The following is a 16,094-nucleotide window of genomic DNA, read 5'->3' as shown; positions in this document are numbered from 1 at the left end:
TGAGCACATGGCTCTCTCCACTTCTACTTATAGGCTACAAGGGGGCTCCCTATTGGCGGAGAGGAGTATGAGGTAGCTTAGCACAGGATTGGCCAGAACTGGAGGAAAACTGTGAGGAAGGCTGTGATTAGCCCAGAAGTAGGGAGGTGGCGGACAAGCTTCCTCTCTAGCATATACAGACTATTACATCTTCAGCATGTGCTTGCTGTACCCAAATAGCAACACAGTACAATACACAGACAAGTGCAGTTTTTCACACTTTACTCACAGAATAAACCCTTTAAACCGGGAATAAAGATGACAGTAGTGCCGCCCTACACGTGCATACTTCAGGAGCGGTGGACATTGGTTCTGGGATTCTGTACATTCATGTTCTCCCTACTGCAAGATCCAATGTCTGAATTCTAAACCTGGTTGGCCAAGATCTTGCCTATAAATCCAGTGTGATACAATCCCAAAGGGTTAAATGGTTTCTGTTGTCACCTGCTCCAGCCGTCCAGGGATTCCAACTATAGTCACCTGGGAGATACACTTATATTTATGTTACACTGTTCTGTACAAATGTTGCTGAAAGGCTTACATAGAATTTCTAGTTTAATACCATACAGAGCCATAGCTCCCCATAGTATAATGAAAAACGAAGAGCTAATCACTAGTGTTAAATATTTACCAATTTATGATGAGCTCTCCAAGTGGGAGGGACTTAGTGTAAAGGGGCATTCTTAGTTATATGGGGACAGGGCCTCTTAAAGGGGTTATCCAGTGCTACAACAACATGGCCACTTTCTCCACTCTTGTCTCCATTCACTTCATTAGAACTGAATTACAAAACTCCACCCAAACTAAAGACATGCGTGGTGCTGTCTCTGAAACAAAGTGGCCATGTTTTTGTAGCACTGGATAACCCCTTTAACTCTCAGAAGGCTTCACTGGAACCACTAAATACCCTTATTAATAAACCAGGAACAGGGTACGACCCCAGAGATGAGCACAGCATGTAAATGACAGCTCTTTACGAAATTTGCCCTTACCTATATGCAAAAGAAAAGCAAAACTGTCATCAATAAATGTATTTACAAAGTGTTATTTAGAGTTCCTATACTTTAACATTACAATTTTATTCTATATTTGTCTCAAATAATAAATAGCTGTGATTTCAGAATTCGCAAGGTAGAATAGAATGTGTTCATATACAGTACTATGAGGAGTATTGAGCCTGAGATTTAGTTTGCCAGCGAGTTCCCTTTAAGAGGTTTTTAATATGCTGAGGTAGCAGGTGAACTGAGATACTACTGAGGTAATACTTGAGGTTTTGAAAAGTCTTGTGAACGATAATCCCCTTAGTGTGGACAGGTCTAGTTCTCTTGTCCGTGGTAGTTAACTCCTTTGAGTTTTAGCAGGCCATTGGCTGGCTTTCAGGAAACTGAAGAATACAGGAACAAAGCATGCACTTACTTTCTTCACAGCCTGGCCGAAGGGCCAGGCCCTGGAAAGAACCACCTCTGATACTTAGCAGGGATCAGGCTTGTCTAGCAACTGACTGTAATTGGATCTCAGCTAGTCTACCACTAATCTGAGCACATGAGGTAGCTTAGGACACGATGGGCCAGAACTGGAGGGAAAGTTATGCAGGGCTGTGATTGGCTCAGAGGTAGGGAGGTGGCTGACAAATTTCTTCTTAAGCACATACAGACTATCACATAGTAAATTAACCCCTTCAACTCCTTCAGCATGTGCTTGCTGTACCTGAATAGCAACACAGTACAGTACACAGACAAGTGCAGTTTTTTACACGTCATCACACAGATTAGCAAAACAGAGATTATAACATGTCGACCTTTGTAACAAATAGTAAATTGCTGATTTCAGAATTCCCAAGTAGGAATAGAAGGTTCAGATGTGTCTTGTTAAGAGACCGGTATGAACTCTGAAAGAAAAATGTTAAAGATGAGATTAGTGAATAGTTGCCGTAAATGAAAGAATTATTTGTATACAGTCCAGATGACAGAGTAAAGTACTGATGTAGCAACAATACTTGTAAAAAGATGTGTACAATGTGCGAGAAATACCTTCAAGTTGCAGCTTTTCAGTGTTCACTCCATACGATCAAGGAGAATACTCACACAGATGCAGACTTTTGCGTTATTTTTATTTTTCATTACACCGGTATCTCGTACAGGACTAAATCCAATGCTCACAGGCTGGCGTGTTCAAATCTCAGTCCAAACCATCCAACCTCGCGGCGGACGTTTCGGAGGACAGGCTCCTCCTTCCTCATGCGCGAGGACGTACAGGTGAGGAACGCCTTAAGACTTAGACAAAGATCATGTGATCCAACACTACCTGGATCATTACAGGTGAAATACCCAATATATGTATACAACTTTATGATAATATACATAGTACAGACGCATGATGCATAATGGAGGAAAATACTGAGCTTTATAAGATATACGCATGCGCATTAAAGAAATGCTCTGAAGCTGCATACCTCATTCAGTCCAACAGGACTGAGAGTCTCCAGCTTCAGAATCCACCATGTTTCCCTCCGGAGCAATCGCTTACGATTCTCCTCCACATCGCTACAAGACTCAAGTTGTTCCAATATTTGCCATCTAAGGTCACATACATTGTGGCGATTTTCAAAGAAATGACGTGCCACAGTAGTTTCTCCGAATTCCTTAGTATCTTTTTTATCCTTATTGTCGCTGAACTTCCTAATTGCTGACTTATGCTCATTCAAGCGAATTTTAATTTGTCTGCTTGTTTGGCCGACATAGCCAAGCCCACATGGGCATTTAAGCATGGGCATTTAAAAAAGCTGACATTGAAATTTGTGACATTGAAGAAAAACTTAAGCATAATAAAACTCTGGAAGAATGTCAGAAGATTAAGGAAGATCTATCTGAATCCATTGATAAATTGAGAAATGTAATATTGCAAGGAAAAATTTCTAAATTTGAGAGAGATACAAGGGATTACCTTCTCAACCGCGTATACACATGGGCAGAAGAGAGGAGACGGATTAGACAAGATAGGCAAAAAGATAGAAATTCAAGATCTTCTGAATCTACAGAGTATTTATCAGAAACCTCAAGTGGGGCTGATAGCCGCTCGGGGAAAACACAGAAAAAACAGTTGCGTTTTTTAGAGAAAACAACAAAACAGAAAGACGCTATAGGAGACCCGGAGACGAGTTCACAGTCAGAGGAGGTGGAGATACAAAACACAACGAAGGAAAAAAGAGAGGCCGTAAAAACTCGAGGAAAAGAAAAAAAGAAAAAATGAAGAAAGTTGGAGATATGTGTAAAGGAGACAGCCTGGTGGTTAATATTTCTGATAGACCACTTAGCCAGATGGAACTCCGAGTTCTGGATCGGGGGTTGGGCTTTGTTCCGACTAAGGACATTACTGAATTTGATTTCCGCGTGGATTTGTATAAATTCTGCAGACAGATGAGGATCAAGGTCCATTTTTTTGATGTTAAAAGATCTGGGAGATGTTTTTCATCCCCATTAGATGTGGTCCCCGTCTCTCTGCAGAAACAAAGTACGTTTGATCCGATGGTAAATAATGAATCTCTGCTAATGTTTGAACGTATGGTATTGGAGGAAGTACATAGCAAATGGGAAGGTATCCCGAAAGGGTACGGTAATCTTACCAAGATAGAACAGCAAGCTCTTCAGGATCTAAGAAGTGATCCTTCTATAGTTATCAAGAAAGCAGACAAAGGAGGTGCGATTGTTGTTCAGAATCGCACCTCCTATGTCGCGGAAGCCATTCGTCAGCTTTCAGATGAGAAAGTATATCGCAAGCTTAGCCAGGACCCCACGGTTAAATTTAAAAAAGAGGTTGATACATATGTAGAAGATGCATTGACATCAGGTATCATTGCAGAAAGGACCGCTAGAATGTTGCAAGTAGATCACCCGAGAGTGCCAGTACTGTATCTCCTCCCCAAGATCCATAAGGACTGCAGCAGCCCACCTGGGCGCCCGATTGTATCGGTTTCCGGGTCGCTGCTGCAGTCCTTATCGGTGTATGTGGACTCGTTTCTCCAGGACATAGTCAAAAACCTGGGACGTTGCTTGCGGGACACAGGACATTTCCTCGACATCCTTGATAGTGTAAGTTCTAAAGATGTTAATTTCATATGCACGTTGGACGTGCAAAGTTTATACACTAACATCCCCCAGGAGGAGGGGATGTCCTGTGTCAGACAGCAGCTTTGCAGGAATGCCCGATTGGACAATAGCATGATTAATTTCCTCATGGGGTTGCTAGACTTGGTGCTCACCAGAAATTATTTCAGATTTGATGATGAATTTTTTTTACAGCTACATGGCGTATCCATGGGGTCTTCGGTAGCACCAAGTCTCGCAAACATCTTCATGCATGAATTTGAAGAGAAGTACATTGCTGAATGTGGCATGCCCACGTCGTCCACATGGGTTCGCTATGTGGACGATGTGTGCCTGTTCTGGACAGAAAGTGAGAGTGCTTTGGTACAATTTGTCTCTAGGCTAAATGCCTGTCATCCGTCCATACAATTCACACTGGAATATCATTGTAGTGTGATTCATTTTTTAGACGTTGAAGTGCAGAAAAATATGAGCGGTTTTGATACCACTCTGTACTCGAAACCCACGGATAGGAACAATACTTTGGTTCGTAGTAGCCATCATGCTCCACATGTGTTTAAAAGTCTTCCTAAATCGCAATTCATCCGTGCTAAAAGGATTTCGAGTACAGAAGAGGAGTATCAAAAAAACGCAAAAGCTCTTAAATGTAAATTCACACAGAGAGGATATAAGGAAAGAGAATTAAAATCTTCAGAAAGAGAAGTCAGAGAAATGAATAGGAATGATGTGAGAAAACAGAGGAAGAAGGAGAATAAGATGGAGAACAGGCTGTTATTTAGCTCGACATACGATAGACACGCAAATTTAATTAAAAACTCCATATTGAAACACTGGGGCTTGCTGGCTAGCGACCCCCAGTATGGGAAAATTTTTTAAGAACGTCCCATTTTTGGGTACAAGAAAAATACTGCAATAGGGAATTTATTGGTTAAAAGTGACATACAGAAAAAGAAACAAAGCAGACAGACCTTTTTGGCATCGAGTAGAAAAGGTACATTTGCTTGCATGAATTGCCAACACTGCCACAATATAATTAAAGGGGACACGATCTACCACCCCAGTAAGGGGACAAAAATAGATGTAAGAGGATTTTTTACATGCAACGATCGCAATTTAATTTACCTGCTTAAATGCCCATGTGGGCTTGGCTATGTCGGCCAAACAAGCAGACAAATTAAAATTCGCTTGAATGAGCATAAGTCAGCAATTAGGAAGTTCAGCGACAATAAGGATAAAAAAGATACTAAGGAATTCGGAGAAACTACTGTGGCACGTCATTTCTTTGAAAATCGCCACAATGTATGTGACCTTAGATGGCAAATATTGGAACAACTTGAGTCTTGTAGCGATGTGGAGGAGAATCGTAAGCGATTGCTCCGGAGGGAAACATGGTGGATTCTGAAGCTGGAGACTCTCAGTCCTGTTGGACTGAATGAGGTATGCAGCTTCAGAGCATTTCTTTAATGCGCATGCGTATATCTTATAAAGCTCAGTATTTTCCTCCATTATGCATCATGCGTCTGTACTATGTATATTATCATAAAGTTGTATACATATATTGGGTATTTCACCTGTAATGATCCAGGTAGTGTTGGATCACATGATCTTTGTCTAAGTCTTAAGGCGTTCCTCACCTGTACGTCCTCGCGCATGAGGAAGGAGGAGCCTGTCCTCCGAAACGTCCGCCGCGAGGTTGGATGGTTTGGACTGAGATTTGAACACGCCAGCCTGTGAGCATTGGATTTAGTCCTGTACGAGATACCGGTGTAATGAAAAATAAAAATAACGCAAAAGTCTGCATCTGTGTGAGTATTCTCCTTGATCGTATGGAGTGAACACTGAAAAGCTGCAACTTGAAGGTATTTCTCGCACATTGTACACATCTTTTTACAAGTATTGTTGCTATATAACGGATCTGGTGGAATCCGCTTGATGTGCATGGACTGTTATATTACTCGAGGAGTGCGGTGTTGGTTATTTATTGTCTAAAGTACTGATGTAGTACACGTGCCTAGAAGTTTAGACTCTGGTCCATATGGTAGAGTGGAGTTAAAGGGAAACATACGAACCTGCTGATATCTTCCTGTTGCAGAAACTGGTGCTCATTCCGGCGCTGGTCTTCTTATTCTTCTACATGGTGCTGGTTAGGAGTTTTTTTCCCCAGAAATAAATATGCTAATTAGTCCTTTTGGTGTACTGGGGGCGTTCCTTGGCCGTTCACTGCACTTTGCTGCCCGCATGCCGGTTCACACCTATTTATGCATATTCATTTATGCATAAGTAGCCAAATCTTTCTCCTCGGAGCAAGTAGGAGACGACGCACAAGACGGTGGTGGGCGGCACAAGGTACCCCTAAAGTGCACCAATGGACTAATTAGTATATTTATTTAGGAAAAAAATATCCCCTAAATAGCGGCTCTTAGAAGAATAAGGAGACTTAGTGAGCCCCTCAGCTGCAACAGGGACATATCAGCAAGCTCGTAACAGGTCTTTGGCCAACTATTGGGATAGAAAAATGGAGGCCTGCATGTATTGATAAGGCACTGGTGCCCTCTGGTTTTGGAGCACAGACACTGATCAAACAGCTCCAACCTGTCACTCCCATCACAATGACATCACATGATATCACTGGAAAATTTTATTTTGAACTTACGCTCATTTTGTGGCACCCGAAGTAAAGTTTGGTCTGAAAAAAAAAATTTCACAATAGATGAAGAGAAACTAAGTAATTTTATTACTTGTGTAGAAGTAATGGGATTATCTTTACCTTTTTGTCCTTTCATGTACATCCCAATACCAGCAAGGAGAACGATTGTCCCTAAGACGAATCCACCAATCCCAGCTGCATTCTTACTTTTGGCTGAATCGGATACCTGGGGGTCTGTGGAAGTAAAATATTACCCGTATTATTTAAAATACAAGCAAATACTCAATTTCTGGGGAAAGAACAATTTGCTGCACTGAGTAGGCGAACATAAAACAAAACATTTACAGCATTTTATTGGTTTACTTTACAAGATTTTGTTCTATTATCCAACATTTTGCTCCATAGATGGAAGAAGGAGCAGCATATAAGTTCTCTAAGTAAATGTATTTGCCAAAATATTTATCTTGACGAGTCTTAAAAGTATAACTATATTAGTTGTAATGGAAATATCCCTTTTAACTGTGTGCTACTTTTGTACAAAAAAACAGCTCATTGCATGTTGCTGTAAACACTTTTCAAAAATTCTAGAAAATGGTTCAGGACATATACGGTGAGTGTTAAAGAAAAGACTTACTCCAGTCTACACGGTGCGGGGCCCCCAGGCTGCTGTGCTGAACCTCGCAGGTGAAGGTGTCGCCCCTCTGTATCTCCGTCTCCAGCATCACCAGGATCTGGGAAGTCCAATCTCCATTATGAAAAAGAGCAGAAGACTGAACCTGATCGGTTTCCACCTGACCGTTCCGGTACCATTTTACCTCAACCTTGGATGGGTAGAAACCAAATACATAACATAGTAGGATATGGTGCACGGTGCTTGTATCTTCACAAGGCATCACCGACACAACTACCTCCGGCTGAGCTGAAATATAAAGCCGATGGCCATAACACATAGTATGAACCAATAATAAGTGCAAATAAAAATACAAGCCTAACACAACTACAGACTATACAATAGAAATAGACTTCAATAAAAGTATAATGTTCAAATTCTAGCTTTTTTGCTGCTTGAGGTAAAACTTGACATGGCACTCCCCCCCCCTCCCCCCCCCCACCAGACCCCATTAAAAATCATAAGTAAGAAACTTTTGCATGCAGAAAATCTGATCACTTTTATGCTCAGCCAATCGCGGCTGAGCAGCTGATGAAGCGGCAGAGGGGGGCCGGCATGAGGGACGGCTGGAGCGGTTTAGCGCCGCACTACCCCTTTCAATCAAATATCACAAACTTGCTTATCATTCTTTCTAAAAAATGGCGTAATTTGGGACTGTGAGTTTACAGTTAAAAATTGCACCAATCACAAAATATTTTGGACCACAAATTTGCAGCCATTTTAGCAAGAAAAGTACATACTATTTACTGTGATTTTGGTCAATTTTCTGATTAAATGCAATAAAAAAAATCCAAAGACCTATTTCTCAATTTAAGAATGAATGTATATATACTGTAAATAAAAGAAAGAAAAAAAATTATAGATATCACAGTCATATATCCTGATCCTGCGTCCCTGGACTGTATCGTGTATCCTGTGTTCATGTCTGCCCAGCTATCCCAGCTAGGGCTGGCTAAAATTCCTGGGTGCAACTACTGCTGATGAGGAACCAAGGCCTGTCCACGCTATTATTCTAGTATTCTTAGCCCTGCAATCCTCAGAACTTTCTTTACCAGACAGTGGTTGGAGAAGAGCAACTTGGCGATGTGCCCCACTGTAAACCCACCAGAACCTAAGGATTACACCAGCACCTGCCTTTCCTAGTGCTCTTTCTGGGGCCCATGCTACTGGATGACATGCCACCCTGTGTACTCGCCCAGCATTGACAGACTTTATTTAGACCATGAGTATGGTTTATTATCTCAAGTATACGCAACTGATTCCAAAGTTATTAGAGCCCCCTGCAGCAGAGTGGTGTGCATCTTGGACATTTTCCTCTCTCGGTAACCCCCCTCTTATGTCTCCTCCTATATATCCTACATGTAATATGTGCTGTATAATACAGTATATACAGGGGTCTCATCTCTCTGCTCACCAGTGATACTGTGTATATATTATTATTATATCTCCTCCTATATATCCTACATGTAATATGTGCTGTATAATACAGTATATACAGGGGTCACCTCTCCGCTCACCAGTGATACTGTGTATATATTATTATGTCTCCTATATATCCTACATGTAATATGTGCTGTATAATACAGTATATACAGGGGTCTCACCTCTCCGCTCACCAGTGATACTGTGTATATATTATTATGTCTCCTATATATCCTACATGTAATATGTGCTGTATAATACAGTATATACAGGGGTCTCATCTCTCCGGTCACCAGTGATACTGTGTATATATTATTATTATGTCTCCTCCTATATATCCTACATGTAATATGTGCTGTATAATACAGTATATACAGGGGTCTCACCTCTCCACTCACCAGTGATACTTACTGTGTATATATTATTATGTCTCCTCCTATATATCCTACATGTAATATGTGCTGTATAATACAGTATATACAGGGGTCTCATCTCTCCGCTCACCAGTGATACTGTGTATATATTATTATGTCTCCTCCTATATATCCTACATGTAATATGTGCTGTATAATACAGTATATACAGGGGTCTCATCTCTCCGGTCACCAGTGATACTGTGTATATATTATTATTATGTCTCCTCCTATATATCCTACATGTAATATGTGCTGTATAATACAGTATATACAGGGGTCTCACCTCTCCACTCACCAGTGATACTTACTGTGTATATATTATTATGTCTCCTCCTATATATCCTACATGTAATATGTGCTGTATAATACAGTATATACAGGGGTCTCATCTCTCCGCTCACCAGTGATACTGTGTATATATTATTATGTCTCCTATATATCCTACATGTAATATGTGCTGTATAATACAGTATATACAGGGGTCTCACCTCTCCGGTCACCAGTGATACTGTGTATATATTATTATGTCTCCTCTTATATATACTACATGTAATATGTGCTGTATATACCAGGGTATATTACGATATATACCGGGGTCTCACCTTTTCTTCCTGTTATTCCTGCAGTTTTAGCCACTTCATAGTTGTTTTTACAGAATGTCTCCACCCTCATCCTCATCTGGTCGATGTAGTCCTTATCGTTGTTGTAGTACACTGCCACAGGTTTCCCAAACTCGGTTTTCGCTATGTATTTCCCGACATCGCTGTCAAAGTAAACAAACTCCTCCTGGTTGTAGAATAATCTGTGCAGAAACCGCATCCTCTCTGTCACGTTCCCATAGTGACATTCAGACTTCCATGCAGTAAAGTAATCCACAGCGGCTGTAATGAAGAGCAGAGCATTATAAGAAGGTCAGAGGTGATCACCTCGCCCCGACAACAGGAAAACCAATGTGTGAAAACAAGAGGAGAAGAGGAGGGATGCGGTACTGAAGGGGTGGAGGCCGCCTTATCTTTTTAGGACATGATGTACAATCACAATGATAGGTTTGTCATTATGGCAGTAGTAGTTCTGTCAGCGTTACATCAGTGGTTATGGTACGTGGGATATGGGATAGGACTGCTGGTTTATTGCTTTAGATGGTAATTTGCTTTACTGAGGCAGAATTGGATCATGATCGTGATTTTTTATGTGCTAGGCAACTAATATATACTGTATAGTTATGTGCTTATAAAATGAAATGGGAGTCATATATAATCTGTACCAAAGGTGCTGCAGGGACTATGGAGCTTTCCCTTTTGCACTTCTGCCCTTACTTGGCAGGCTGTGAGGGCAGATGACATCACTTCCTCCTCTCACTGCCCTTACTTGGCAGGCTGTGAGGGCAGATGACATCACTTCCTCCTCTCACTGCTATTACTTGGCAGGCTGTGAGGGCAGATGACATCACTTCCTCCTCTCACTGCTATTACTTGGCAGGCTGTGAGGGCAGATGACATCACTTCCTCCTCTCACTGCCCTTACTTGGCAGGCTGTGAGGGCAGATGACATCACTTCCTCCTCCTCTCACTGCCCTTACTTGGCAGGCTGTAAGGGCAAATGACATCACTTCCTCCTCTCACTGCCCTTACTTGGCAGGCTGTGAGCGCAAATGACATCACTTCCTCCTCTCACTGCCCTTACTTGGCAGGCTGTGAGGGCAAATTACATCACTTCCTCCTCTCACTGCTATTACTTGGCAGGCTGTGAGGGCAGATGACATCACTTCCTCCTCTCACTGCTATTACTTGGCAGGCTGTGAGGGCAGATGACATCACTTCCTCCTCTCACTGCCCTTACTTGGCAGGCTGTGAGGGCAGATGACATCACTTCCTCCTCTCACTGCTATTACTTGGCAGGCTGTGAGGGCAGATGACATCACTTCCTCCTCTCACTGCTATTACTTGGCAGGCTGTGAGGGCAGATGACATCACTTCCTCCTCTCACTGCTATTACTTGGCAGGCTGTGAGGGCAGATGACATCACTTCCTCCTCTCACTGCCCTTACTTGGCAGGCTGTGAGGGCAGATGACATCACTTCCTCCTCCTCTCACTGCCCTTACTTGGCAGGCTGTAAGGGCAAATGACATCACTTCCTCCTCTCACTGCCCTTACTTGGCAGGCTGTGAGCGCAAATGACATCACTTCCTCCTCTCACTGCCCTTACTTGGCAGGCTGTGAGGGCAAATTACATCACTTCCTCCTCTCACTGCTATTACTTGGCAGGCTGTGAGGGCAGATGACATCACTTCCTCCTCTCACTGCTATTACTTGGCAGGCTGTGAGGGCAGATGACATCACTTCCTCCTCTCACTGCCCTTACTTGGCAGGCTGTGAGGGCAGATGACATCACTTCCTCCTCTCACTGCCCTTACTTGGCAGGCTGTGAGCGCAAATGACATCACTTCCTCCTCTCACTGCCCTTACTTGGCAGGCTGTGAGGGCAAATTACATCACTTCCTCCTCTCACTGCTATTACTTGGCAGGCTGTGAGGGCAGATGACATCACTTCCTCCTCTCACTGCCCTTACTTGGCAGGCTGTGAGGGCAGATGACATCACTTCCTCCTCTCACTGCTATTACTTGGCAGGCTGTGAGGGCAGATGACATCACTTCCTCCTCTCACTGCCCTTACTTGGCAGGCTGTGAGGGCAGATGACATCACTTCCTCCTCTCACTGCCCTTACTTGGCAGGCTGTGAGGGCAAATGACATCACTTCCTCCTCTCACTGCCCTTACTTGGCAGGCTGTGAGGGCAAATTACATCACTTCCTCCTCTCACTGCTATTACTTGGCAGGCTGTCAAGGCAGATGACATCACTTCCTGTACACGCCCCCAGAGTTTATCAAAACTGCTGACAAGGTGAGCAGAGGAATGAGGATAACTGCTGCCAAAGCAAAAGAGTTAAAAAAAAAAAAAAGATTTAAAAATGACAGGGACGCTTTAAGGTAAAATGGTGTTATTTTATGACAATTTTTGCACTTGCTGTAAAACATGCAAAAAAGGGGTCCGTGGAGCCTCAGTTGTGAGTCTCAAAAGACGGAATAGCCGGATATCCCTAGCCTGTTGCCAAGGGGTGCCTGCAGATGGGGAGAGCACCACACCACCCTGATAGGTAGCCCCTTAGGTCCCACTCAGTTGTGAGTATTTGAACATAAAGAGGGAAATGCCAGGGATTAGTCCCTCTGCCTTTCCTTTAGGGGGTGACTGTCCTGACTGTACAATCCACAGTGTAGACAAGGGTTGTTCCTACCATCCGGTTACCCCTCCCCAAGTGTTCAGCACTGCATACTGGCTAGTTGCTTCTCACTGAACTGAACACTAACTGCCCATCTAACAGGAAATCCCTACTTATATAGGGTAGTGTGAAAGGAAGTAGGTGTAAGAGAGAAAGAGGTGTACAGAGCGTCTGCTCCAATAGTCAATCACACAAAAACATCACATACAGAACATAGCACAGCTGCAGTGTAAGCTAGGTTACATTGCAGCTGTGTACAGGGGGAGTGAGACACCTAGTGGCTGGAGTGGAACACACAGCTACCAGCACTTGATGTGACACCTGAGTGAGTTACTTTACCTGGGTGGTATAAGACTTAGGGAACCACCTGTGGTGGGACACTACACTGACATGGAAAAGGGCTAAGGAGCTTTAAAGAGGATGTACCACCAGGTACATCCTCCTGAATTTTGCACACTTATAGAACAGCGCCGTCATGGGGAAGCCAGTTCTGCGGTACGTTTTTCGAACCACGGCCCAGTTCCTGTGTACCACACCGTTCTATGCACCGGTACCTGCCGGTGCTCAAGCACTGGAGGTGGGCTGGCCCGTCCCCAGTGGGAGGGAATTCCCTCCCCTCCATGACGCGGCTCCATTGATTCTAAAGGAGCCGCGTCATAGAGGAGAGGGAATTCCCTCCCACTGGGGGCGGGCCAGCCCACCTCCAGTGCTTGAGCACCGGCCGGTACCGGTGCATAGAATGGCGCGGTACACAGGAACCGGGCCGCGGTTCGAAAAACGGACCGCGGCACCAGCTTCCCCATAACACATGGAATACTGTGTACAATTTTGGGCACCACTGTCCAAGAAAGACAATGGAATAGTTGGATGTCTTTTTTAAGCTTTACAAATTATATCTGTAGAACTGGTAAGTGATCCTATTATTATATAAAAGCATAACTACAATAACCATTACTAATAACTGCTGATTAACAAAACCTCGCCGCCAGCCATACAACTATAGGCTAGGTTCACACTACGTATATGTCTGGCCGCATATTTTTCGCGGCCGGACATATACGTATGAAACTCCGGCCGGGACTTTACGCAAGTTGCGGCCGGATGCGTACGGACCGCGAACTTACGCCCGTAGCGTACTTACGCTTCCCGAGCGCTCTTCGTAGCGATCTGACAGCGGTCTTTTACTTGGAAATCTTCGCCTAGCCCCGGACACCCCACAGAACCTTTTGGATCGGAACAAAAAGATGGCAAAATGAAGAAATCGCCACTACGTACGGGACCGCATGTTACGCTACGGGCGTAAGTTACGGCATTTCCGTCCGGAAACAATGGTCTGGTTAATTTTTTACGGCGCCGCATACGATCCGGGCGTAAGTTCGTACTTAGTGTGAACTGTGCGCCCGTAGATCGTATACTTTCCATTGTACGCAAACTACGTAAGTTTCCGGCCGCTTATTCACGGAACGCGCTACGGCCGGAAACTTACGTAGTGTGAACGTAGCCATATACTGTATATTCCTACTGCCAATGTCTTGTGCAGTAGGAATGTGTATAAACGTTCCTGACATGAAGGGTTTTTTAACACCGTGATCTATAGCGATAGCGACATTTATGGGAGTCAGTGACAGGAGAAGTACTTGTCACTGACCGATCGGGACTCCACAGTGTGACTGTGGGGGTCCCGATCACTTCCACTGACAGATGAAGGTCTATCTAATACTTATCTCTGTCCTGTCGGGTTGGTGATCTTCTCACTGTGTCTGCCTCAGGCAGACTCGCAGATCGCTGATAATACTGATCAATGCTATGCCATCACATAGCTTTCATCAGTATATGCAATCTGATAATTGCTTATATAAGTCTCCAAGGGGGACTTAATAAAAAAAATTAAAAAAAGTAAAAAAAAAAGTTACCCCCCCAATAAGAGGTTAAAACTATCCTCTTTCCCATTATACAAATACAAATATGTAAAAAAAAAAATTAAATAAAATAAACATATTTGGCATTGTAGCATGCGGAATTGTCCAACCTATTAAAAAATTACAATACTGTTCTCACACGTTGCACAACGTAAACAAATTTTTTTTTATTTATATATCAGAAATCTTTTTTATAAAAAGGGATCAAAAATTTTCTTTTACACCAATATGTTACCAATAAAATACCAATGACGCCCCAACCAGCCCTGTAGGTAAAAAAAATAAAAGCATTACGGTGTGGAGGAACTCTGCTCCAATGTTACCTGGGCATCCGTGCATCAATGACCTTTGGTCATGAATGGGTTAACCTTTTTGGGTCAACCTGCATCAACACAAAAGACTGGAGTGGAATGTCTTGATAAATCATATTATTAGTATTATTGATCCTAAAGTTTATAATGTGTGTTCTTCCTTTCTTCTAATGTCACATTCTATGTGCCGCTTCACTTGGATTCATCTGGATCAACAGGAATAAAATGAAGGTGACTCACCTAACAATCTGCAGACGTCACGTCTCACAAGCAATGTGAAAAATATAAAGCTGGAATATTGTAAGATTCCCATTTTTTGGTGCTTCTCACACAGTGCAGAATGGTGAGTTTAGCGAGTGCCACAAGTGAGTGTACAGTGATAGATCTATAGAGTTCTTGCTGCGAGCTGACGGCCAATGTGAGCCCGGACACCGACTGATCGCTTGTTACTGGGGAGAGTTTCTCTTCGGTTGCACTTTAGACTCTTAGAAAAGAGAAAAAAGGAAAGGCAGCGCCTCCTAGTGCTCACTTATTAGACTTCACAAGAACCTTGTTCCATGTCTGTAGCTAAAGGGCAAGGAAATATACATTGACTATTGTAAAGTAGAATAAAATCATAAGGTTTTGGGGGGTGGAACGAGCTGCTGATGTGAGCGAGCAGATGTCAGGGCCGATTTTAGGTTTTCTGCCACCTTAGGCAAACCTCAGGTGGCTGTTCCATCATGAAACCTCGCCCGTCCACCCGGCCCCGGCGATCTTTCACATCAGCCAGATCGCCCCCCCCCCCCCCCTGGAGTGACCCCCGCCCACCACGGGTACTCTCCGAAGCAAAGAGTAAAGGCGGGTGATGAGAGCTGCAAGGCAACGTCACAGACTGAGCCCGACGGGACGTGGGGATGGTGTTGAGCATTGTCGGCGGTACGGCAGTGATAGAGGTTGAGCGGCTGCCAAGCAGGGTCATGGCTGTTGTCATTTTTGTTAAGTTAAACCTAACTAAAATGACAGCAGCAGGGAAGATAATGCCGCCCCCTCCAGCAACGGAGAATCTGCCACCTCATCGCAGGAGCGGCCCTGGCAGACCTGCACACTCTACAACCACGCAGTCTTTAATAAAGGCCTTTTCCTTCTAAAATTCCCTCTGCTTTTTAATGTGGAAGAAGATTAAGGGACTCCACCGACCCCTGCACCCACCACCCAACTGAGGCTTCAAGCTCAGACTTTGGACGACTACCTCATCAGGAGGGAAGACGAGGGCAGGCCCTCACTGCCACAGCTACAAGAGACTTCTC

General features: G+C 43.6%; 1 protein-coding gene across 2 annotated transcripts; it reads right to left on the bottom strand.

Annotated features, from left to right (window-relative positions):
- Positions 1–244: 244 nt before the first annotated feature.
- Positions 245–15,139, bottom strand: LOC138766675 (rano class II histocompatibility antigen, D-1 beta chain-like). Of its 2 annotated transcripts, none has more exons than XM_069944306.1 (6): positions 15,046–15,139; positions 9,900–10,178; positions 7,424–7,708; positions 6,910–7,023; positions 6,796–6,828; positions 245–1,927 (listed from the first exon to the last, which is right to left on the bottom strand). In XM_069944306.1, exons 1-6 carry the CDS (start codon positions 15,116–15,118, stop codon positions 1,908–1,910), a joined length of 804 nt encoding a protein of 267 aa, XP_069800407.1. In that variant the 5' UTR covers positions 15,119–15,139; the 3' UTR covers positions 245–1,907. The 2 variants fall into 2 exon arrangements, with proteins under 2 accessions (XP_069800407.1, XP_069800408.1); XM_069944307.1 differs by lacking the exon at positions 15,046–15,139 and adding an exon at positions 12,591–12,653.
- Positions 15,140–16,094: the final 955 nt, after the last annotated feature.

The sequence above is a fragment of the Dendropsophus ebraccatus genome, chromosome 10, assembly GCF_027789765.1.
Source record: "Dendropsophus ebraccatus isolate aDenEbr1 chromosome 10, aDenEbr1.pat, whole genome shotgun sequence".
Taxonomy (NCBI): Eukaryota; Metazoa; Chordata; class Amphibia; order Anura; family Hylidae; genus Dendropsophus; species Dendropsophus ebraccatus.
The sequence above is the reverse complement of the archived record's forward strand: the minus strand, read 5'-3'. Positions and strand labels throughout refer to the sequence as shown.